Raw genomic sequence first — 26,340 nt, 5'->3', positions numbered from 1 at the left:
TCATAATGAACCTGATAATTGCAGAGATACCCCTTTCGCAGCAGATACAAGCTTTAAGATGTCTCCGTTGCCCCCTTCAAATGGGAAGGTAGACGTGGCCACAGTGGCCCTGTCATCCTAACAGATTTTGCCAGATGTAGAAGTTGATAAACATTGAATGTTTGGGCACTTTCATCATAAAATGTTTTCACTTCCTCCACAAACTGTTTCAGCAAACTTTCTGCAATAAAAGTGTCATTGTGTTCAACACTTTCAGCAGCATAAAAATGCCTTCTACCAGCAATGAAAAAAGGCGAATATGTCTATCTGACAGAACGTTTTGAAAGCATGGCACACTGTAGTACAGCAACCAATACTTCCATTCTATGGCTTTCCAGAATGCCCTCTCTGAAATTGGCCTTGGCAGTCTTGAGGAGCCTATTGATGGCCGTGCTTTCAATATACGCTGATTTAGCTTGGCAGTTCTATTCCCTACATACCAAGCCTTCCCAGTTGCAGACAGCCAAAGCTCTGCCATTTGTGCAGTCACACCCTCCAGGACACAATGTATGTAATCGGGAGGGAAACCTTAGCCCAAGTCAAATGTTCCTAGCTTCGTAACTGGAGATGGCCCTTTCCTACCATGAACAGAGCGCTTTCTTGTAACTGCAAGAGACATGCCTGAGAGCACAGTATCGTGGGACCTTTCAACCATGGCCCCGCCTTCAAACGTGTACTTTACTGTACCTTGTGGGGATACACATGAATCCCCTGTCCCATTGTAACGGCCGCGCGTAATTATCACGCGATGCTATGCGCGCACCGTTCGGGAGGTTTTGCGAGGGAAGGCACTCTCGCCACCCCCGCTTCCTTTCGCTCCCCGCCGCGACGCCGCCGCGAGAGACTTTCCCTCTTTCACCTCTTACAACGGAGAGACCTCCTCTCCACAGCCCGGGAGGAGACGCGTTTCTCCCGAGACCGCTGCCCTTATCGCCCGGCCACCGTGTGTGACTTGACCGCCGCGGGCCGTGAGCGAGGAGCCACGCGAGGTGAGCGGAACCTTCTTCCCCCACATTTTGCGTGCGTTCTTTCCTTTGTGCTTTTCACCCCCGTACGCGAGCGGAACACTCTCCCTCGTTAGGGCGGTTGTATTGTTGCTGCTGCACTGTATTGCTCGGGAGCAATAAACGCTCCTCCGAGTAGCATACTCGTGTTTGTCCCCTCTGGCCCGAACCCGCCGTGGTTGCGACTTACCGCACCGCGGGTTCGGGGTCACAGCTCTGACTGCTAGGGCTGGCACGCTGGTGCTAGAGAGCGACAACTGCTTCTAGCCCTTTGAGCGTTACTACAAGAATAACCCCCATATTCTTGGCGCCCAACGTGGGGCCAGAGGTGTGAGAAACCGAGTGTCTGTGTGAGCGACTGCCGATACACAGACTAGCCATGGCGGCGAGCGGGATTGACGTCCAGTCCCTGCTGTGGTTGTCCAATACGGCTTCTCAGCAGCAACATCTTGGCACGGCAGTAACAACTACTGCAGGTGTATTTCCAGAGGCTGAAGCTAGCCCCTGCTATCTTATATCGTTTGAGCCGAGCGGTGATTCACACGACACACCGGCTCAGACGAACGGCGACGCTAGGCACTTCTCGCCAAGCGCTATGCCACCAGGTAGGGAGAGCATGGCGCGACACGTGCAACCTTGCTCATCCTACGCGGCCCCTCAGCCAGAACTACCTGGCCAGGCCAACGCACAAGAGGCTGTGTTGCGCAACGCCTTGCGCCTCATAGAGAGCCTCACGGGTATCGTGCAGAACAACCTGCAAACACCCGCTCCAGGGGCGAGTCCGAGGCTAAGGGTGGACCTTCCCAGCTACGGTGGCTACCATGATCTTGTCAGTGCCAACGAGTACCTTGAGCGCATGCTGACCTACCAGCAGGCGACAGGGCTTTCCGATGGCGAGATTCTGGAGCGTGTCGTGCCAATCTCACTGACTGATCAGGCTGCCCGCTGGTTCCGCCTTACTGGCTATCGGTCTCGCACAATGGAGGAGTTCCGAGCGAGGTTTCGCGAGGAGTTCTTGCCCGCAGATTACGAGCGTCGTCTGCGGCGCGAGTTGGAGCTGCGTACTCAGCATCCGGACGAATCGTTGCTTGAGTACGTGAGGGCGATGGACGAACTCTATCGTTTTGCAGACCCCTCAGCTTCGAACGGCGAGAAGGTAGAGCGTGTCACGCGACAAGCGCACCCTACCTTCGCAGCCTACCTACGAGGCGTACCGTTCAGGGACTTGGACGAACTCGCCTCGGCAGCCAAGCGCATACAGGCGGACATACTCGCCTCCCGCGCGTATCGGCCACCCCCGCCAGCGTCGCAGGCACTTGAGCCGCGATGCGCCTGGAACGGAGACACTTTTCGAAACCGTTCCCGGGGAGCCGAAATGGTTGCATTAAGTGACGGGCAAATGAGAAACGGTTGGGAACTATCAGACCGAGCTCTCGACCCGTACGCGTATGCTATGCGGTCAGCACACGCTGCGCGTGGCCAAGGTACGCAGAATCGGGACCGACATACCGACCCGAGGACGCTAGACCAAAGGGCATCTGCGACGGTAGGCCCGGCAGGGAGGAACGGTCAGCCGGCGCGGGGCGACAACTGCCCCGCCCGGCAAAGGCCGAGTACCCTCTGCTACCGGTGCAACCAACGAGGGCACTACGCCCGGGAGTGCAGACGCCCCGTGAACCGAGAGCACGCGCTTTCGGGAAACGAACGCAGCCGCCGGTGAGCAACGCTTCGCAACCGGCGGCGTCAACAGCGGTGCTCAGTGAGTCACACGAACTCCTAGCCCCGCTGGCTTGTCGTTTGGAACCACCCAGCGACACGCCAGTACCGCTTATTGAGCTTACAGTGGCACAACGTAAGTTCATGGCATTGCTAGACACAGGAGCGAGCGCATCCCTGTTTGGCGACGAGGTATGTGAGCATCTCCGTCGGAACGGACTCCGACTGCGAGCGAGGAACCTCACGTTCCGATTCGCCAGCGGCACTGCGCACGCGAGCGGTGCCACGCGGCTTGTGGTGCGGTGGGAGAAAAGAGTGAGGCGCCAGCGCTTCGCTCACCTCCCCGGCCTATCGGTTCCAATTATTCTTGGTAGAGACTTCCTCGCCAAGACGGGCATTGTTATTGACGTCTGCAACGGAGGATATAGGGAGCGAGCATGTGGCACCCTGAAACCTTTCGTTCAACCCCAAAAAGCGTCGAAAGCGCATTCGCTTTCCGATGCTTCGCGCGCAGACGTACGCAACGATCGCCCGAAAAAGAGCCCCGAAACGCCTTCGGCCCGGCTGAACAACCAGCCTGTCGACCGCGCCGAGAGGAAAAGCGCGGAAGGGAACCTCTCCCCTCCCGCGCGACCCCCTGTCCCCCCTGCGGTTGCACTCTGTGCCGCGGCGGCATGCAGGCCTCCCCACCCGCTGCTGGATAACTCAGACAGCTTGTCGGGGGAGGAAAAAGCGCGTTTGTCTCTGCTCCTAAACGAGTACGACGCCGTATTCACGGAGCGGCCTGGCTGCACTACGCTGGTTAGGCACAAAATTGAGACAGGCGACGCTGTTCCATGGAAGTGCAATCCTCGGCCAGTCAGCTTGGCTAAGAGGAAAGCGCTCGATAACGCACTGGACGAGCTTCTCGATACAGGCGTTGTGGAACGATCAAACAGCCCCTGGGGGTTTCCAGTGGTGCTGGTGCCCAAAAAGGATGGAACAACCCGCCTTTGTGTGGACTATCGACGCCTGAACGAGGTGACACGGAAGGACGCATACCCACTTCCGAGCATTCCCTCGATAGTGTCCAATGTTGGTGGAGCGAAGTACTTCACTACGCTCGATGCTAGCAGAAGATACTTTCAGGTGGAGATGACCCCCAGTGACCGAGAGAAAACTGCCTTCACTTGTGACAGGGGACTTTTCCATTTTACCCGAATGCCGTTCGGCCTGGTCGGCGCGCCCGCGACGTACCAGCGTCTGATGGACCGTGTCCTAGGCGATGCAAGGTGGCACCACGCTCTTGCTTACCTGGATGACATTGCCGTGTATTCGGAAACCTTTGATGAGCACTTACGCCATCTCAGGGATGTACTGGAAAGGCTGAGGTCTGCGGGAATCACTCTGAACCCGAACAAGATCCAGATAGCGGCGACCCGAATAACACTGTTGGGGTTTACGCTAGACAAAGGACGCCTTCTGCCGTGCGAAGACAAGCTGCGGGCTATTTTGCAGTTCCCGTCGCCGGCAGATATAGGCGGACTGAGACGCTTTCTGGGGCTGGCGAACTTTTATCGACAGTTTATCCCAGATTGCGCAGCTCTGCAAGCCCCCTTAACAGCGCTGTTAAGGAAAGGTGTGAAGTGGCATTGGGGACCCGAGCAAGAGGCGGCAACACGCCATCTCACTTGCGCGCTCGCGGAAACCACAGAGCTAAGGCTGCCTGACCTGAACAGGGAATTTGTGATCCACACGGACGCTTGTGACCTGGGCTTAGGAGCAGTCCTGCTTCAAGAGCACGGAGGTAGCCTGAGACCGGTGGCGTTCGCCAGCCCCTCATTAACTCCCGCAGAGAGAAACTATTCCGTCACAGAAAAAGAATGTCTCGCGATTATCTTCGCTCTGCGGAAGTTCGACTACTATGTCGATGGAGTCGCTTTCGTGATTGAGACTGATCATATGGCACTCACTTGGCTGAGACGCCTAGGCGAGCCGTCCGGACGCCTAGCGCGATGGGCGCTACTCCTCCAGCGTTACGACTTTACCGTGCGCTACAGGAGGGGCAAGAACAACGTGATGGCGGACGCACTTTCGCGCGCGCCCGTTGACGGCTTGGGAAGTAACAATACTGCCCACTCCGCCGCGCCCGACAGCCAGAGCAGCGCGACTGCCGCGCAGCTCACACAACGCCCCGAGGGAAGGGACACCCCGCCTTCCCAAGGCGAAAGCGTAAACCACTTTGAAGGCATCAGTTCAGTGGTGAGCGTTTTCAGCAGAAGGGAGCTATTGGAGGCACAGCGGGAGGATCCATTTTGTCGAAAAGTGTTCGACGGGCTCAGGGAGCCGGGCGGCGCGGCCGCGGCGCACATGGAGGCAACTGGTATTGTTGTCCGTGCGGGGCGCTCGAACACAGCTGGTAATGCTGTGAGCGCGATGGATTCCTATCTGCTCGACTCCGATGGCATCCTGCTGAGATATATCCCCTCCGAGAAGGATACACACGAGTCCTTCAAGGTGGCGATTCCACGCACGTTGAGAGGAGCACTTTTACGCTACTTTCATGACACGTGCATCGCTGGGCATGCGAGTGGACCTAAGACTGACCTCAAATTGTGCCGCCTCGCTACCTGGCCTGGCATGAAGCGGGATGCGATACGCTACGCCCGCTCGTGCGACGTGTGCCAAAGGGTCAAGCCACGTGGTGGACGCCCACCTGGGCTCATGCAGCCGATCAATAGCCAGGGTCCTTGGCAAATTGCGGCTTGTGACGTCATGGGACCTTACCCCAGGACTCCGAGTGGAAACCAATATCTGCTCGTTGTCACAGACCATTTCAGCAAATGGGTGGAACTGTTCCCACTTCGAAAGCTGACGGCACGCGTAATCATGGGGAAGCTGATCGAGGTGTTCACACGATTCGGCTACCCCGGGCAGTTGATAACGGACAATGCATCGTACTTAACTGCCAAACTTTTCGTGGACTCCTGTGCGGCCCTTGGCATTAAGCACAGGAGAACAACCACGTACCACGCCCAGGCGAATCCCACGGAACGCGTGAACCGCAACATCAAGCACATGCTCGTTGCATTTGCGGAGACGCACATCGACTGGGACACCTGTCTCCCCGAGATTGGGTTTGCTGTCAGGTCGACCGTGAACCGCTCGACTGGGTACACACCTGCCGCTCTCAACCCTGGCAGGGAGCTGCCGAACCCGTTAGAACTTACTCTACAGGTTCGCAGCAACACCCCGATTGCTTGGTCGGCACGCGCCGACTATGCGACCGGGCTGCGCGCGAGGATGACGGAGGCTTTGGACAAAGCACGCCGGAATCTGAGCACTGCTCGGGCCCAGCAGAAAGCGCAGTATGACCGCTCTCACCGGGAAGTTCACTACAAACCGGGGGACCTGGTGTTGAGGCGCAGTCACGTTCTGAGCGATGCCAGTAAGCGGTTTTCTGCTTCTCTGGCGCCGAAATGGACGGGACCATATGTAGTTCGGGAGAAACTTACCTCTCTCGTCTACAGGCTGGCGGACTTGACGCTAAGACCGACCGGCGGGCCAGTGCATGTCTGTGATCTCAAACCCTACTTTGACAGAGGGAACGAGTGGACTGTGGAGAACACCCTCCCCCGCCAGCAGGCAGCCGCACCGAGAGGCAAGGCTCGACAACAGAGCCCAGCACCTCGTTACAACTTGCGCCCACGGCAGAAACAACTCTGACCAACGCGCAGGGAGTAATTTCTCCTGCTTAATATGGACGGAACACCCCTTCCATATTTCGCACCACGGCTTCCGGAGTAAGCACACGCTTTCTCGTCGGAAAAGACCGAGCGGGGATAGACTAGCTCAAAAAAAAATGTGTAAATTGGTAATGTAACTAGAAAGAAAAGATAGCCTTGCAGCCGCAGACCAGCCTTCACAGCGTGCCCGGAGGAGAGCCAGCGGACGCCGCAACGACCGTTGCTGCTTCGAACACCGAGAGCCAGGCCGTTTGGAGGGCGGCCGCATTCCAGAACCAAGAGCCCGCTGTCGACCACCACCGAGCCACCGTGCCGAAAAACAGCTTCCGGTCGGCCGCAGGACGAGCGAGCGAGAATTCGGTGAAACCGGCGCCTATGTCTACCATGGCGCAAAACTGCAGCAGAGAAGCCGCCTTGGAGTTCCCCGTGTCCCCGCGGCAGCGGGCTTCGCCCGCAAGAGAAGCTTGGTGCCCCGCTGGGCCCGCCTCGCAAGTCCTCTGCGGCAGAGGGAAAATGGGTCGGCGCGCCTTTGTCACCCCCCAACGAGAGGAAAAGAGGGCGAGCCAAGAGCAAGCGGTTCATCCAGCTGAGTGGGGGCCTGCCGTACGCGACGACCGGTGCGTAATCGCCCTGAGCCTGCTGCCGCCCGCGCGTCCCGGCAAAGCTGCCCTGGCCGACTCACGAGACCTGCGCTCATCGACCCCCTTCAACACTGGGCTCCACGGTCGTCCATGGCGGTCGTCTACGCTGCCTTCCTGCCCTGGCGTCCACGGCCTTCGACGACGGCACTGCTGGCTGTGAGCTGAATCTTTTCTTAATCGGTTTTAAAGTTAAACGGCGTTTCGCCGGCCCCACTCGGTACACCCTTTTTGTGAACGCGGTCACTTCTCGGCCGTAGGGCAGTTTTAAGGAGGGGGATGTGGGGATACACATGAATCCCCTGTCCCATTGTAACCGCCGCGCGTAATTATCACGCGATGCTATGCGCGCGCCGTTCGGGAGGTTTTGCGAGGGAAGGCACTCTCGCCGCCGCCGCTTCCTTTCGCTCCCCGCCGCGACGCCGCCGCGAGAGACTTTCCCTCTTTCCCCTCTTACAACGGAGAGACCTCCTCTCCACAGCCCGGGAGGAGACGCGTTTCTCCCGAGGCTCGCTTGTCTTCTGGCGGGAGCCGTGCACACGCACGGATCAGAGATCTGCCACGGAGACCGCTGCCCTTATCGCCCGGCCACCGTGTGACTTGACCGCCGCGGGCCGTGAGCGAGGAGCCACGCGAGGTGAGCGGAACCTTCTTCCCCCACATTTTGCGTGCGTTCTTTCCTTTGTGCTTTTCACCCCCGTACGCGACCGGAACACTCTCCCTCGTTACGGCGGTTGTATTGTTGCTGCTGCACTGTATTCCTCGGGAGCAATAAACGCTCCTCCGAGTAGCATACTCGTGTTTGTCCCCTCTGGCCCGAACCCACCGTGGTTGCGACTTACCGCACCGCGGGTTGGGGGTCACAGCTCTGACTGCTAGGGCTGGCATGCTGGTGCTAGAGAGCGACAACTGCTTCTAGCCCTTTGAGCGTTACTACAAGAATAACCGCCATAACGTACAACAAAAACACAACAAATCATTAAAATCAAAATTCACTTCATGCCACACAGACTAAAGCATTAGTAAAGAACAAATGAAAATAATTAGAAACATAAATATAACACTCGCAAAGTATAAAACATCCAACTAGCCAAGTAGGCTGTTATTCCTTGAGAGGACATAGTATAGGACATTCCTTACTTTTTCCACTGGCAACCAATCTGCTATGTATAACATATGCTATACATCTGTGTCTTTCATAAGACTGAATGAAAGCAGGAGTCTCATCGTCAACTAAAGTTCCATTGTTAAGACACCAAGTGCAGCCATAGTATGCGCTGTACTGCTTTGCATTGAGCAAAGCAGCTCTGGCCGGTGATTTCACACAGCAGCACACAATTATGACTGCAGACTCCACAACGTGATCAGCAAAGGTCCAGATCAGGCTGTCAACCTCTTGGAACTTGTCCGCAAAGGTTTCCATGAAGAGGTGTGCAGGTGGACGCTCCTTGCCTAACCAAACAGCTCCAGCCAAAATATTGTTCCATCGCAGAGGAACGGGAAGCTCATTAACGGCAACTTTTACTGGCTACACAGAACCTTTTCTTGACTTGATACCGGTAAACCATCAGTATTTAGAGTGAATGTTAGGTTGCTCCATTTCATTTTGTGGTCGCTGCGAACTTTCTTGTATAGCAGACCATCTGTGATGTCAGTGAGAGCTTCTGGGCATGATGAAGCAGGCTGAAGCAGGTTGTTTCCTACTCTTCTTCATGCGTTTCAGGAGCTTTTGCAGTTGTTGCTTCAAGTTAAGCGTGAGAGAAAAGCTGCCTTTCTTCAGAACCTCTCCTAGGCTTGCAACTTCGGAGCAAATTCGGCAACGCCAGTGAGTGGTACCATTGCCATTAATCAAGAACTGGCAAGTCGGACAGTAAGCATGAATGTTGACCATTTTGATTGTTGAAGCTTCCAGTGTTTCGGAAACCATACCTGGTTGGAAGAAAAACATCTTCAGCAAACAGGGCATTCAGAAGCTTGAGTAAGCCGTCGACTTTTGTCCACGGTAACTTGGTGCCACAACAAATGATAATATAAGCAGCGTGGATTGAAATCGAGTTGTGGACTGCCCAGGAAGAGTAGTTTTCGAGTTGGCTGCAATGAAATAAGAAAGGTCATCATCTGGGTCGTCAGCTTGCTCACGCACATAAGGGCCTCCCTGTTCAGTATCCTGGTTAAAAGAGGCAATGATTCCTGCTTGTTCAGAGAGCTGAGATAGTGGCACCAGACATTCTTCATGCTCAGTTTGTTCGTCTGTAACCTCAGTGACACCTCCAGATACCTCATTTGCTGCAGCTCACTGCGAAGAATGAACAAAAGAGGAATGTAATTAGCTACATCAGACAATGACGAAAGCCTGAGTCGGCATGCTTTGAGAAATCTGGCCGATTAGTGGGTCAGCATCTTATCATGACATGCAGTGGGCACAATTGATGCTCAATTTTTTTTTATTGCTTTATTTTTGGTTTACAATGCATACGTAAACCAAGGACGAGCAGGCAAAAGGCGTTAAACAACACCTGACTAAGGCCTGCCCTCCTATACAAAAAAAAAATTGTTGCTGCATCCACATACCCCTTGTTCTTTACCCAGATTGAGCATTTGTGACTATTCCAGCTGACGAAATGGGAAGGGAAGTGACAGGGCAGAAGCTGTAATTGCGTCCACTGCACACGAGTCTGCCACTCACCGCGATAAGATGCTGACCAAGTGAACGGCTGCAGCTGCCAGTGCTATAAAGTGAGCTTCACATACTGACACGAGAAGATATGAACCGGTGTGCTGCTGGACAAAGAAAGAGACCTGAGGATATCCGCTATGTTGAGGGCTCAGTGTTTTTACTTTTTGTTATTCTTACTGGTGTGCAGAAGAATTTTTCATAAAAAACTACTACGGGCTTTAAAAAGTATCAGTGTAATCCGTGCTGCGCACAGACGATGTCAGAGCAGAAATGCATGCATACTTCTCTGCATTTTTTGCATACTTAACAACCAAGTGTTGCCAGTAAACAGAGCTTTATTTCCTCAGTTGTCTTTTACACCATCGCCTAGGATGGCGAGAAATGACAGGTGGTGGCTAATGTACGACACGCAAACTCACGTTTGCCACATCTACATATGGTATGACGATGTAGTCGACACCTCTCACGCAATTCTAGTGTTCAGTTGGAATGAGTGCTTGGCTATATTTGTGATGAACTCTTCTATACGCAGCATTTATCCTTGGCGCCGGTGCTCAAGTCCCAAAATGATGGCGGGGACATCCCATTTGGCTGCAATGCGCATTTCAGACTGGCTATGTTACTGAGAGGCCCTCATAACGCAATATTTGGATCCACATTTCACCTCATCAGTCCCCTTCTGCTGCGGTTTCTTGTTCCTCTTAATTCAATGCTACGGATTTCTTTTTCTTTTCGGATCATTGTACTATAGTGTACTAGAATATGGGGTAGTGTGTTCAGGGAGGACTCGCGGCTGTCGCTGTTGATGTCGAAAGCCACGAGATGGCGCCACCAGAGCATGGGCTGTCACTGCATGCACTCCTCCCGATACGCGGCGGTGCGTTCTGTACATCGCACAGAGTATTTTTGGTCCTTTCAAAAGCCGACACTTCAATAACGTGTCCTGTAAATGTTTGTCATTGTACATGCACGACAAATAAAATTAAATGCGAGAGGACAAGTCGCACACGGAAGAAAAAAACAGAGCAGTGACTAGCAGACGGTCGCAAAACAGCCAAAATTGCGGAAAAGCAGCTCCATATTCTTTTCCAATAGCTGCATTGTGTACAGGCGCAGAGAACTTACAGCGGGTACTGCTGCCGAGGAAAGTTTGAACACAAGGGTGATGAACACACTATTGTGCATACTGCAGCGAGCAGGAAAAGCGACCTCGAAATCGTGACCAATTCATGATCAGACGGCCGCGGTGGCATACTTATGAACATCGTCTGATTTTCGCATGCAGTTTTTCCTGTTCGCCCTGCCTCTCGCGACTGTTTGATGCCCTTGACAAAAAAATGACAAGTACCTCGGGTTATTGGGAAGCAACGTCGGCACGGCGTCCGGCGTCAACTCTGGTTTCCCGCGTGGTATGCGGACTCCTCCGTTTATAACGTGAACGTAATCTCTGAGAATGCACGATGGCTCGAAGTGCAGTTTTCATACCTAGTACGTTTCATCCAGGGTCTTGTCTTTCCGGTGCAAATTCCGCTCCCAGATCTTCCTGCGCGGTTCATCTTTTGGAACAGCGAGAAGCGACGGCTGCTCACCCTTAGTCCAATGGTAGCCTGTTGTGCACACAGGTGTAAAGCAGTGCCGTTGCCGCCGACGATTCGGCATTTCTTCACTGTCGGACGGCCAGCGGCAATTATAGCACGAGAAAGGGATCACATGAAAAACTTTCTGTGAGCCGCGTACCACGCAGCCGCGTCAATGCACGCGTACGCGTCACTGACTAGCAGACGAGAACGAAAAGCGCGCCTTTTCCCGACAGCCCATGCTACAGCAGCGCCGCCGCACTTTCGACGCGCGCCGCGACACGCCAATGCATGGTGAGCGGCGGCGCCTGAACACACTACCCCATATTCTAGTACACTATAATTGTACACCCGCGTTGCTTTTTTCTCTTCAGCCGCTATCTTTGAAGCGACAAACTTCTTTGCTATGGTTTATGCTGTATCAATTCATCATTTCCATTTCCTAGCCCTATTTCTCATTTCCGCATGCTGCGTTCTGCCATCAGCCGTCACTATAATCAGCATCACAGACAACAGTGTTTTTCTTTGATTTTTTTATTTATTTCATACCGCAGATCATGTTAGATATCCAAGCAGAACAAATACATATTAGATAACACAGATACACGGGCAACAAGTAAAATAAAAAGAAAAACTAAAAATAAAAAAGGCATGCAGGGTGATTATGCCCTCACATTTTATCGTGTCAGAGAATTCCATTCGCTGATGGTACGTGGGAAAAAGGAAAATTTAAAAGTGTCAGTTCTAGCAAAGTACGGGGTAAGTGAACCGGAATGATGGTGGCGTGTGATGCGTGTGGCTAAAAACGATAAATAGGGTGCAGGATCAAGCGCCAGTTTGTTTTCTATGAGCAAGAAAAGAAATTCTCGTCGAATATTTTTTCTTCTTGCCTCAAGAGGTTGGATACGGTCAGATTTCATTAGCTCAGACGGAGAATCAAAAGGTGAAAATTTAGAATAGATAAATCTTATGGCTTTTCTTTGGATTCTTTAAATTTTCTTAATATTGGTAGTAGTATAAAGATCCCACACCACGCATGCATATTCGAGCTTAGGCCTGATTAGTGAGTTAAACGCGAGAAGTTTTACCTGAAGGGGGCTTTGGATAGTTTATTTGTTAAAAAACATAGTTTGCGAAAGGCGGACGAACAGATATTTCCCACATGTGAATTCCAGGACAGATTGTTAGTTAATGTTACACCTAGGTATTTAAAACTGGAAACTTCCTGTAGTGGTGTTTGTCCGAGATGATACCTGTGGTCAAAAATATTTTTTTTTACGTGTCACGCAAAGGAAGTTTGTTTTTTCTTTGTTTAAGGCCATACACCATTTCTGGCACCGTGCAAGGATGTAAGAGAGGTGTTTAGGTCAAACTGGTGATTAGAACATGTAATATCTCGGTACAGCAAGCAATCATCCGCAAACAATCGAATCTCTACGCCCGGAACAGTTGTGTGACGATGTCATTATATAGTAAGAACAATAAAGATCCAAGTACACTCCCCTGAGACACTCCAGAAGTGACTGCAAGAGCGCCCGATTCCTCTCCATCAATCGAGACATACTGCTTACGGTTAGCTAAATAGTTTGAAATCCAGGTAATTAATATCTCAGGAAGGCCAATAGATTTAACCTTTAGAATTATTTTTCATGGGGGACTTTGTCAAAAGCCTTGCTAAAATCTAAAAATATTAGGTCAACTTGGCCATTACTGTCTAAGGTCAATGCAATCGAGTGAACAACTGTTAGTAATTGGGTTACTGTTGAATATCCTTCACGAAAACCATGCTGAAATTTGGATAAAATGGAGAGCCGATTTAAGAATTCGTTTATGCTATCAGCAATCACGTGTTCAATTAATTTACAACAAAATGAAATAAGGGAGATTGGGCTGTAGTTTGACAGCATTAAACGATCTCCTTTCTTAGGTACAGGAATGATTCGGACGGTCTTCCAGTCAACAGGCAATTTCCCAGTTCGCAAGGATGCTTGAAACAGTACATACAAAAACTTTGCAGCTGATTCGGTATATCTTCGCAGAAAAATGTTATGAATGTTATCAGGGCCACATGCTTTTTTGGTTTTCAAGTTCAGTAGCATAGAAAATATCCCAGCGTAAGAAACAAAATTGACTTCGGTGTCATGATACTGTGCGACTATTAGGGTACATGAACTGGAATTCGAAAAGACGCTTTAAAAATATGTATTAAAATGCTGCGCAATGGCTCTCTGGTCTGTGAATATGGAACTGTTGACTGATATCTGTGACACAAGAGCCTTTTTTTCCGGTTATGTAATTCCAGGACTTTTCTGGTGCGTTCTTTATAAAGTTTTGTAGAGACGTACTGAAATAATAATTTTTGGAATCGCAGACTGACTGTGAAAGATTCTCCTGTAGTTTTTTGATTATGCCAGGTTGCGCTCGCTGCTTTTTAAATCATTTTATTTTGCACTTCTGGTGTATGATGTCACGCGTCATTCATGGAGTCTGTTTGTTAACTTTCTTTCGTTTGCTCTGCGCAAAGTTTTCAATGTAGTAATGACACATGCGCTTAAAACGGTCCTACAGGATGCAGGCGTCAGTTTCACCGAATTCAGTCAGACAGCTTTCCATATAATCTACTATGCATGCGTCATTGGCACGGGAGTAATCTTTGAATGTTTTAACCGACGAATTCGGATGTTTCTTAGGCGATAAAAGAGGAAAGCTAACATCTACTAAATAATGATCAGAGAGCCCCTGCTCAACTTGTACAGAATATTCAGCGATATCACGTTTTATAAATACCAAATCTAGAACAGAACTGTTCGAACCATGTACGCGTGTTGGCTTATCCACAACCTGAATTAAATCATGCGCTAGCATTATAACAAACATCACATCGATGCTTTGGTTATGATGTGAACATGTTTGAAACAGCTCCCAGTTGGCGCCAGGTAAATTGAAATCCCCAATTAGAAGTGTTCTGCTCTTTTGAAATTGAGGCATATGTATCTGCAGTTTGCTTAAGTAGCTCGGTGGGGAATCAGGAAGCCTGTAGATTGCGTACAGAACGAAGCTTTAACCCCAGCATGTCAGTTTTAGGCACAAGCATTCAAGGTCAGCCACAACGTCCAGAATAAAAGCACCTATTTGATTTTTAACAAGCAGGGCCACACCACTTCCCCTAGATGACCTGTCGTTTCGGAATTCCTGATATGTGGGAGGAAAAACTTCGTCGTCTAATATTTCACTGCGAAGCCAAGTTTCTGTTATTACAGCGATGTGAGTATCGTATTGGACTAAATGTATTTCAAGGCTGTCTGTTTTATTAATGACGCTTCGAGCATTTATGTTTAGCAAATGCACATGCTTCTTTTGAGTGTGAGAGTGACGTCATGCCTGATATTCCACAGTGGGTGATTTCACAGCCGTTGATTCCAACGCGGGTGATTCCACAGTGGGTGATTCCACAGTGGGTGATTCCACAGTGGGTGATTCCACAGTGGGTGATTCCACAGTGGGTGATTCCACAGTGGGTGATTCCACAGTGGGTGATCCCACAGTGGGTGATTCCACAGTGAGTGATTCCACAGTGGGTGATTCCATTACCTGAGTTTCTGCAGAGTGACCAGCCATAACTTTAATGCGTCTGTTTTGCGTTTCATCCCAAACGAAAACATCTTTTTCGATCCTCAGCCTATCATGTACGTGAAAAACCTTCATATTAGCATCCCTTTCTGCCTTGGCATTTTCCCACAATGGCTTGCGTTTCTTAAGGGTTAAATGGGAATAGTCATTTTGTATGATGAGCCGGACCCTTTTAGTTTCTTCACGTTTTCTTGTATTGCTTTCTTTTCAGCTGAATTTTGGAGATAAATAAGGGCTGGTCTTTTCCCGCTTTGCTTTCCGAGCCTGTGAATGCGCCTAATAGACTTGACCTCTACATTAAGTTTATTATTGATTTCTTTGTCTATCTTTTCTCTTAAAGACTGCCCCGTCTCATCAGGGTTTCCAGCAACCCCGTAGATGACTAGATTCGAGCGCCGACTGCGGTCCTCTAGGTCTGTCAGTTTTCTAGTTTGAAAAGTCATGACTTTTTCGATAGACTGCAGGCTGGTTTGAAATTATTCATTGGTGTCCGAAAACTGTGTAGTGTCGCCAAGTCATTTCTCCAACCGAGTAAGCGTCAATTGGAAGCCACTGAACAATTTTTCCATATTGTTTACTTCTTCTTTTAAGTGGCTCATGCCGCTTCGCAAGGCAGATTGACCCTCGAGTAACTGCTCGAACAATTCTTTCTGCGTTGGACCAGGATTCGTTTCTACGTCCCCGCTACACATCAACAACAGTGCCACTGTATTGCAGTAATCAGCAATCAAAATAAAAATTGCCTGTGGGCTCGGCAGCACTAGTAGACCACGACAGTCGTCTCTGACAGAAGCTGCAAAACGCTTTTCACCAACCTGAGTGAAGAACAGAAGAGGGTTGGTCATTGTTGTTCCAGTGCCGCCAAGCCTACTGGCGTTGCGATGAAAATCCAGTCCCAAAAAAGACGCCCCTTCCGTTGATGTCCCTGTAACTTGTGCTGTACAAGTGAATCCATCGACCGCCGGCAACTCGGCAGGAAAAAGCGCACGTTGGTGAAAATTGTCGAGCTTGCAGAAGGATGGTTGGCTTCGCTTCAGCGTAAGTTCTTCACTGGCCTGCGCCGGAGCCGACCAAAGCAGCAGCACCTGAGTAAAGAACAGAAGAGGGTTGGTCATTGTTGTTCCAGTGCCGCCAAGCCCACCGATAGGCGTTGATAGGCCGTGGAAGCTCGGCCTTCTCAGGAAGACTTTAGATGCTTACCGTGCAGCCAAGAGCATGACCACTGACTGCGGTTGGTGGTCAGGACTCTAGTTTCTCGCGATTCCAAAAAAAAATTGAAGATTTTAGCACCCCCCTTTTACAAAGAAAAAGAAAAAAAACAAGGGGCACGCTGAAATACAAAATAAACAGACAGGCCTAAGTTATTTAAAAGGCAAGGCTTCAAAGGAGCGCGCCACAGTCTAGCGAAGCAAATCCTCCATGACGGTAATGCACGCACATCACGCAGCAGCAACCGCGCCGTCATGCTCCGTTCCGCCGGTGCTCGGTGTTTCGAGCTGTCCAGCTCCAGCACCTGTTTGCCCTTCTTTGCCCTTCCTACTCCACTCAACTCCTGCAGTGCCTTTTCTATCTCAACGACCCGTACCGCCTTTCTGCATCCACCCCAACAAATATGCACTTTCTCGCCAAGCGTATTGCTTCAAAACCACTAAAGAGCGGGCTTCTCCTCGCGGCTCGCAAGTCTAATGGCAAAGGTCGCTTCTGCAACAATGCACAGCTAGGAGAAAAAAAAAATGACACTTGCGGATTCTTTGCTATCAGTTCATGGAATGTAAGACTTTTCGCCGAAGAAAGTCGATGGTCCTTGAATATGGCATAAACAAGTCGGTGAATTACCTGCGGTGCTTGAGACGCTGCAGGGGATTCAATTTGCGGCCGGCTCCATGTCGTCTGCCGCGGAATTTTCGGTGGTAGGAGATTTGGCTCCAAACAGGCGCGGTAGCGCTTTTTGGAAGGCATGTTGGAGCACCTCCTTTGCACGCTTCTAGCAGGCTTGTACAAGTAATGAGGCGTTGGCTTGTATACGGTGCAAGAACGAGCACACTGAAAACAGACGGTACGCACATCCAAGGAGACGACGACAGATTGCGCGAGAAACTCCGCGCCCGACTCTCCCAGCAAGGAAACGCTTGAAGCTAGCCAAAAAGAAAGTTACATTTACAAAGTTAACTACTACAGTGCCAACATATAATACAAATAATAACTCGATCTGTTTCAGAGCAACGCGCTAAAGCTGTGAGCAGTCTCAATCAGCATCCAATTTTTTTGACAAGACTGCAGCGCCACAACCTTACCTTGTGAAAAGATGAGCATGTAGAGAGTTTTCGCTGTTCTTACTACGCGAGGTTGGTGAGGTTGGCTCACGGGTGTGCATCAGCAATTTATCGCTCACAATGGTCTACTACGTCTACGTGAAGTTTGTTCTCGACAGCGTTAAAAAGGAAACTTCGTCAGTGCTGATAAAAACATTCCACCCGAAGAGCGTCAGTGATTTTATGGCGGAACACGTATATCATGTGTACTGGGAGGGGGACGAAAAAAACAAAGGGCGGGTATTATGACGCAGAAATCCTTGAGATGACAGGTAAGAACACCTTTATTATTGTCTGAGTACTTTTGTAATTTCTACCTTGCGGTAGGTGCAGCTATCCGTGTTCTGCCAGTGCCTTTGATGTAGTACACGTAGAGCGTTGATTGATATTGCCACGTTGTAGTGACGGCAGTCCAGCAGTCAGGAAAACAGCAACAAGCCTTTCAAACGGAGCTCTTTATTTGGGCTGACTTGCGCCCGCAAAAGAACTGAATCACTCGGCGGCCGCGTAAGCAACAAACGTGCTCGTCAGTCGTCGAACTACGAATTCCCGCTGCTCGCGGCATCGTTCCATTTAAAGCCGGCAAGGAAACTTCGAGATAACAGGTCGAGATCATCTAGAGTAATCTAGAAACACGTAGATGCAGCTGTTCATGGCTGTGAACAATCGAGATTAGTCCGGTCGCTACTCGCGTCACGAACAAAAATGATAACACCCCTTTTCTGCGGCCTTGGGCGAACGAAGGGACGCTACAATGATACGTGGCAATATCGAAACTTCCTTCATTCAGCCTCTATGTATGTACCGCCGTGAGCACGCTTAACACGAACGCACGAGCGCTTGTCTTCCACTGATGTAGTGCCGCTGGGCGTCGGCCGCTGCGTCTGAGACAAAACTAAAGTGGAAGCAGGGCACGAGCTGTCTCCACCCTCCGCAAACATACCGTGCAGCATTTGACCAATACTGTTCCCACTTCGAGTTATTGATCAATTCGCTCTCGCCCTACCATAACCTAACCGTCCCGGTTAGCTCAGTTGGTAGAGCGACTGCTCCGGTGAAGCGGTGGTCCCGGGTTCGAACCCCGAACCAGGACGAATTTTTCTTAACTACGAAGTTTCTGAGAAAGCTGTATAGCTGTCTTTTGTAGCCGTATGGCTGCGCTTGGGTAGATGCCAATGAGTAATTACTCCCTTTTTACAAATTTACTCCCCCCTGGGGGTGTCCCCTAAAACATTTGACCGTGCAGCATGGTCTCGGATTCTGCGCCGAGCGCTCAGAGGCTGTAATATCAGTGCAGGACACGCAATCTAGCGTTCGTGTTAAGCGTGCTGACGGCGGTACAGCACTTGAATTTTCTTGTCAGGTCTATAGGAATCTATTCTTGAGCTTTTCTGCCTTTTTTTTTAACTCGCACCGCTGTTGCGCAGTTCTGACCTTCAGCTGCGATACAGGTTTGCGAATTCCGTCCTGTTTGGAGCATGTTGCATGTTGATGGATATATTGAAATTAATTTGGCAGTGTCCGGTAGCTAGTAGAATTGCCCGGCTGAAATTCTCCTAGCACTCCATCAAATGGGCTCCATGAATACGTTTTTTTTTCCACTGGCGCTGATCTAGGCACCCTTCTGTTGCAGTAATACACTCGTAAGTAGAAGTGATGAGCGGCTGGTCTTCCCAGGGTAAACCCGTTGCGTTGGGGGGGCCGGGGGGGGGGTATCACTTCGGACTAGTTCGGAAGCATAAAATATACAGTTCACTGCTCTCGGTTTCAGCTTAGTTATTGACCCCGTCCCAAAGCGAGGGCAATGTAGCTACGTGTATCGAATATGAAACTGCGAAGGCCTCCGTAGCCGAGAAAGCTGCGAAATGTGTGCAGAGGCACTCACGCCACACTAGGTAGCAAGTGTCGACTCTGCATTGTTTTTTTGAAAACTTGGCATGGAGGCGAAATTTTAGAGGCCCCGTGTACAGTGCGATGTCAGTGCACATTAAAAAACCCCAGGTGGTCGAAATTTCTGGAGCCGTTAACTACGGCATCCCTCATAGCCTAAGTCGCTTTGGGACGTTGAATCCCCATAAACCAATAACTTGGGGCTGCACTTTCATATAGCAAAGTTCGTTACGGTTGCTGAACAGTGGCGAAAGTGATGCATTCGAAAAAAAAAGGGGGGGGGGGGGGGGGGGCAGATTACTCAATTTAGCAGACAGTCTCTGGTGAGTGTTGGGGGAATTCCGGCTGGCGGCAGAATAGGCACTGTCAATTAAATAATTTGGAATAAAAACTGTTGCAAAAGGCTTTGTCCAGGAAATATAATGAAGTATTATCTTGCATTTTATCATCACAATCAATGTACGGAAAACTGCGCAAGCGCACTCCTAAAAGACATTTCTTTTCTTCCCCGAATCCAAAGAAGAAATGGACAAATATATTTCAGGTCGCAGACATCGTGGGATAGTTGTGCACCCACCAAAACGTCCGGCATACCTGGCACGCGATAAAGTATGTATGCGCAATTCAAAACCTGAACCTTGTAATGACATGTGATGTTTATCAGGTTTTCAGTAACACTGTGCCACATGGTGGCATTTCTGCAGTATGCATCGAAAGAAATTTAATTTTTTTGTAATGTCAAGGACAACATGGGTGGATATGTGTTTTGACACTGTGTTGATAACTACTGCAGGTTCAAAACGTCAAAGAGTTGCGGATTCTTGCAAGACAGGCCGCAACGGATGAGCTTCTGGACAGGGCCGTCGAGACGGAAACCGAAACGGAAGTAAAGAAGCTAAGGAAAGAAAATGAAGAGCTGCGCGAGTTAAACGTGAAGCTGCAGCACCAGCTCTTGTGCTTCCTCTCAGCTAATGGTATACTCGTTATAATGAGATTTGTGTCTATATATCCTGCAGTGCAAGGTTATTGATTAAATGTTTTCCGGTCACATAACCTGGGAAAATTTTTTTGGTAGTTTAAGAAGGAAGTGTGAGTGTGTTGGGGTGCGAAGGGGGGGGGGGGATAGCTTACAGCGCATATTGAATCTGTGGACCGGAGAGTAGCTTGTTCTCATTTTGAAGGATTTAACCTAGCCATGACTGCCGACAAATCTTTGTTTTTCCATTTTACTTTCTTCGCTTGCTTTAAAACACCTGTTGATCCCGCTGCGGCGGCTGAGTGGTCAGGGTGCTCGGCTGCTTAGCCAGAACACCTGTGTTCAAATCTGGCCGTGGTGGCGGCGTTTTGATGGAGGCAAAACACAAAAATGGTCCATATACTGTGCGAAGTCTGCTTATTTAACCCCAGGTGGTCATCAAAATTATTCCGCAGCTTTCCCCTGCGGTGTCCATCATAGCCCGTGTGTCGCTTCGGGACATGGATTAAATGTAAATCGTTAGTTAGTTAGTTATATTGATTTAATGGCCCAAAAGCAACTGAGGTTATGATGCGCCAAACACAAAAATGTAAATTGTGGCTATGCCACAAACCACAATTTTTTGCTTGTTCGCAAAGTCATCACGCTGGTAGTTCACTCAGTCATGTTGGCTTGTTCAAGAAGACCAAGCTTTCCAGTAATGTCAGATCTTCAGATTCGTTAGTTCAGGTGTTGGAAAAAAAAACAGTTCCTGACAAAGGGATCTAAAGATGCAGTTCTGCTGGGACATGAGCTGATAATTTTTTGGCACAGCAGTGAGCCATGCCGCAAGAAAGTCTCAAATCAAATCAAATCTTTATTTCAGCATTGCAAGAATGCTGAGGGTCGTGGAGAAAAAGCCTCTTTATGGGCTTGACTAGGCCCACGGCCCTTTTCTACATGGCAGCATGGCATACAGCAAGAGGAAATTCTTCCAACTTAATTGTACACAGCTCTCAGAAAAAAAAGAAAAAGGAAGACAAATGAAAGTTCACAGAAGGTAGGCGACTTGGTAAAGTTATTAGGAATATAAATACAGGCATGTATGAAACAAATCTACCATGAAGGCAGTTCTTAATATCATAGAATATTGCATGAAATTTCAACAAGAGAATGACTGCAATAAAAACTAAACAATCACTAAAGGAATAGAAAATTCGTAACAAAAAGAAAACCGAAAAAAAAGAAACTTCTACCTACATTTGTTTAGGTATGAGGGAAGGAGATGACACAACATTTGAAGTCAATAATTTGTTCGTGAGTATGGAATTTCCCAGGTTTCAGCTTGTCGTGTAGTACGAATACTAATCTTAAGCTTTAGGTTTGCAATCTTAACTAATGCGGTATTGTTCTTTTTTATGCCAGCTTCATAGCGCCTGAACAAGTTAGCATCGTACATGTCCGGGATAGGAAGTAAGTTTAATTCAGCAAAAAGTGGTTGTGTGTGACTGTCAAATGGAGTGTTCATAAATGCCCGAATTGCTTTCTTTTGAGGAATGTAGAGTTTATTTTTATTTGAAACAGTAGTAGTACTCGGCTATAGGAAGGAATAACGGGGGATAAGGTTGTAGTGGAGCTTATTTTGGAGGTAATTTTCGCACAGATGCGTGGCTGATTATGTTGGAATCAGTGAAAGGTCTACCACAAAACTGCATCTCAACTTGAGTCGGGCATGAATCTGCGCCCGAACTGTCAACCCGCACCTACATGAGCGTATATGAGGGCTGTTTGTGGAGTGCAAGGCGTTTACCATGGGGACAGGCTCACAATACTATGAATATGCGGGACATGTGCCTCGCGGCTCGCTCCTAACAAATACTCGTCCGCTGTGGCTTCAACATCTTTCTATGAAGCATCGAGACGACCAAGTTGCAACGCGTTCTTGCAAAGAGCAGCAAACACACCAGAGGACGCTGCAGCCGGGAAAGGGTTGTACTGCTCCGCTCTACACCACTGAGGAGCGTTCTTTCAGTGCTGTAGTTTAGAGGCCTTGCACTCTATAAAGCGGGAGTGCTTCACATTGCACTCTTGAGGGTAGCTTAAGTGTTGTCCACCTACGCAGCAGCTGCACCTACGCTACAGCACCTACGCTCCTCTGCTACAGCTGCACCTATGGCATCTGCATCTGCATCTGTGGCAGCTGCATCTGTGGCATCGGCACCTGCGGCATCGGCACCTGCGGTATGGGCACCTGCGGCATCGGCAGCTACTACATAGGCGGCTGCTACATCAACAAATGCTACATCTGCAGCTGCTACATGGGCACGTACAGTAGAAGCCCCTTTGGCCGAAGCGTTCGCAGCTCCCTCCTGTCCGCCTGCAGCCACTTCTGAGCCACCACTGAGCCCTATTCCTGGATGCCTGGCTCGTGTGGACCTGATACAGGGTGGTTTGGGCAGCTAGGACGAAGGACCCACCGGAGAAAGCCCACAAGTTTGCACATTAGCAGAGGATGGGAGGGTATGTTTAAAGGCATAGATTAATAATATTGTAACGTGACGGCAAGCCTAAAAATGAGGCGTGGTGAACGATGGAGAAGAGATGATTTAATGGCCGCTGGCCTAGCGCGAGAGCTCCGTCCCGCGCCACTGCCAGCTTCGTCTTCGTCACACTACCCGGGGCCACCGAGTGATCATCCCGATAGGTGACGAACAGACGCGCGAAATGGCGATGGTCTTGAGTGGAGGGTTGAACAGTATGTAGAAGATGGTGCAGTGGTGGCCGCCACGATGAGAAAGATGAGAGAATGAGACCCGGTCCACGAAGCATCCGGGCCGTAGGGTGCCAGGAACTGACGGCCGAGGCCCTTGGACGCACCGAACGGCAGGGGCAGAGGGGGTGTCCTCATGTGTGGGCAGGGTCTTGGGTCCTGGGTCGGCCGGGTCTTGGGTCGTCGTGTCTTGTGGTCCGGGCGGGGGACGGGGCTGGGGTGAGCGGCGAGGTCGGTTCAGGTCGGGCGAGCTGGGGCACGGCCAGGCGGCGCGGACCAGGTACTCACTGCCGACGTCCATGGCAGGCGCAGGACACCGAAGCTCCGGGACCAGGATGGCGATGAAGGGACCCCAGCACCTCACACCAAATGTAACGTGACGGCCAGCCGAAAAATGAGGCGTGGTGAACGATGGAGAAGAGATGATTTAATGGCCGCTGGCCTAGCGCGAGCGCTCCGTCCCGCGCCACTGCCAGCTTCGTCTTCATCACAATATTTAATATTAGTGGTAACGTTACTACTTAGCTGTTTCACATAATAACGAAGTCAAGACAAAGAAAACACTCTTGTGTCCTGTGCCACAGTCACTGACAGGATGGCAGAAGCAGAGTACATTCGCAAGCAACAAATTTACCGGGCAATTACTATTTAGGCAGCTTCATTCCTTCAGTGACAGCCATAACATTAAAGGTCCCTGACCATGTTCAGAGCTCTCAAACAGGCTAGTACTCTGGATAAATTGGGCCACTGATGACGACACCTGTACTTCCTTTTTCGGTCTTTTCTAGCTGATGAAAGCTCCATTTTGAACGAGAGTGGTCTCTGAGAATATAACGTGATACATGCCAACTAAAATTTATATTCTGTGTTCCTCTAAATGATACTATAAGAATGCAGTGAAAACACACCTGTGCTTTCATCTTTTTATGCACTCGAGTAAATGTGTGCGTGATTTGATAATAATGCACTTTTCAGTTGCCGGAACCAAAAGAGAAGGCAACGAAATTTCTTGATTGTGATGGCTCAAGCATGTGTCGCTGTCCTACGCTTAGGCGCGGCCAGACCATCTGAGGCGTTCCCAGCAAGGCTCGGTTACTGACTTTAGCCTCGGTTCGACGCGTCGAAGCAAGCGAAGCAAGCGAAGCAAAGCAAAGAAAGCAAAGAAAGCAAGCAAAGCAAAGAAAGCAAAGAAAGCAAAGAAAGCAAAGCAAAGAAAGCAAAGAAAGCAAATCAAAGAAAGCAAAGCAAAGAAAGCAAAGAAAGCAAAGCAAAGAAAGCAAAGAAAGCAAAGAAAGCAAAGAAAGCAAAGAAAGCAAAGAAAGCAAAGAAAGCAAAGCAAAGAAAGCAAAGCAAAGCAAAGCAAAGCAAGCAATCATCAAAGCTATTCATATGCGGGATCTCGTTTAATCATAGCTAAGCGATTAAATATAAGCGTTCGACAGAGGTTTGTCTGATTTTGGTTGCTAATTTAAGGGAGAAATGAACGCCAACCAAGTTTTTGCAAAAAAAAAAAGACAATGTTTCGCAACCTTACCCAATTTCTTCATCAAGTTGCGGCAGCGGGAGAGTTGTAGCTTGACTTTTAAACACACATACAGTTGACCACCAGGACACTGAATCTAATCTGGAGATCTAGGAAGGGCGAAAGCTTCCGAGGGAGCGATTATTATTTCCCGGCATCTGCTGAACGCGCCACGACTGAAGCAGCATCCTTGTGCGCTTATTTGGCTTGGCTTCCAGCGCACAATGATTGCGTCATTATTCTGGGTTCATATGCTTCACAATGGTCAGCCACTGCGCTTCACTCATTTTGACATGAGCTTTTGTGCTGTTTCATCGTTTCCCTGAACTATTTTGTTGCCCCAACCTACTACGCTGGGTACTGAGAACAGGATGTTTTGTACACAAGGCCTTGGGCCTTTCCTTTAGGACGACGCTCTTTCTTCCGAACCAGGAGGCGTCCGGTGGTGGAAATTGGCTTGAGTACTGTTGGCACCCCTTCCTTTCCGAGAATACGAGCCGAGGTTGTGCTGTCACCTTTTACGCATAGAATGCATACGCGTCTTGCACGCTGGCATAGGCCTGTGCTAGGCGTAGAATTTTTTTATTGCGTCTTTTTTGGCTTTAGGGGATACTCGGAATTAACAAACTATAGTACCCTTTTCTTTGGAGAACATAAAAAAATAGTCGCCATATTCGCTTTTACAACACCATGGAAACCTACGATCTGCACTGAATGCAGCGCCGGATCCATATCGGCAGCTTCTCCTTTCCTCAATGTGTCGTCACGACCTCTTGACCAATCATAGGCGGCGACGCGCCGCATGTTGTGCCCCGCAACACAGGCCGCCTATTTCTACTAAAAAAGTCAATTCGCGCTTGTTTTTGCCTTATTTGGATGCGATATTCCAGTATACAGCATGAAAAACTATAGGACGTCGCTGCCAGCCCGATTTTCAAAACAAGTGCTTCAGTGTCTCTTTAAAGAACCTCAGGTGGTGGAAATTTCCGGAGCCCTTCACTACGGCGTCCCTCATAGCTTGAGTCGCTTTTGGACTTTAAAGCCCCATAAACCTAACCAAACTGAAACTTCCTTCGTGGGCAGCGGCGCTTGAGTGAATGCTGAAATTACAACTTTATTTCAACAGGGAAAGCTGGCGAATGAAGTTGGTGTTGGAAAAATTACAACAATGCCCGACTATCTGGGCTGCCGCCGTGCTATACAAGGTCATGGCGCTGCAGCCAGTTTATAACTACTGTCCCTAGTATCTTATGTACCTAGTTGTATTTACCTTTATTACTCTCTACCCTTTTTTCATGTTCCCCAAGGCGTTTGTTGATGCACCTCTCCGTGTGCCCTATATAGGACATTCCACAGGTCAGGGGTATCTCGTACACCACTCTTTCCATACAGCGTATGAATGTACGCCGATGTTTTCAGGAACATGACAAAATAGTAGAGAATAATAAAGATAAATATGCCAATTTGGTCAGCCATGTTAAAGGGACACTGAGGAGAAACTGAAGTTGGCTTGTATCGACAGAATACCAGCTCCTGATTACAAAATCGCCACTCATACTGACAACAAAGCTCTTGTAACGTAGAAAAGAGCAAGAACCAAAATACAGGTATCGCCGCCACAGGCCAAACTCGCAAGTACAAGCGTGATGAGGTCATAGGACAAAACAGTGTTGCTAGAACGAATGGTTCTAGCAACACCAGGAACCGAGAAGCCATGAATCACTGAGGCGCAGCCAATGCCATGGCCTCCTGTATTTTTTCTATAGGAGGCTATGCCAATGCATGCGCAAATCTCCTTGACGTCGCCAGATGGCGCCACGTGCCCGGCAGCTACGCGCGCTCCTGAAGCATCGGGACAAATCAGCGCCTGTTTTCCGGCGGTAGG

At 49.6% G+C, this 26,340-nt stretch overlaps 1 protein-coding gene and 1 pseudogene across 1 annotated transcript; both read left to right on the top strand.

Annotated features, from left to right (window-relative positions):
* Positions 1–1,659: 1,659 nt before the first annotated feature.
* LOC149349096 (uncharacterized) lies at positions 1,660–2,976 on the top strand. The gene has a single exon (XM_089575403.1). The coding sequence runs from the start codon at positions 1,660–1,662 to the stop codon at positions 2,761–2,763; it is 1,104 nt and encodes a 367-aa protein (XP_089431529.1). The 3' UTR covers positions 2,764–2,976.
* A 15,589-nt stretch (positions 2,977–18,565) lies between these two features.
* On the top strand, positions 18,566–22,567 carry LOC149349095 (uncharacterized; annotated as a pseudogene).
* Positions 22,568–26,340: the final 3,773 nt, after the last annotated feature.

This window comes from Amblyomma mixtum, chromosome 3, assembly GCF_055824585.1.
Source record: "Amblyomma mixtum isolate Tamu chromosome 3, ASM5582458v1, whole genome shotgun sequence".
Lineage (NCBI taxonomy): Eukaryota > Metazoa > Arthropoda > Arachnida > Ixodida > Ixodidae > Amblyomma > Amblyomma mixtum.
This window is presented reverse-complemented; position numbering and strand designations above follow the sequence as displayed.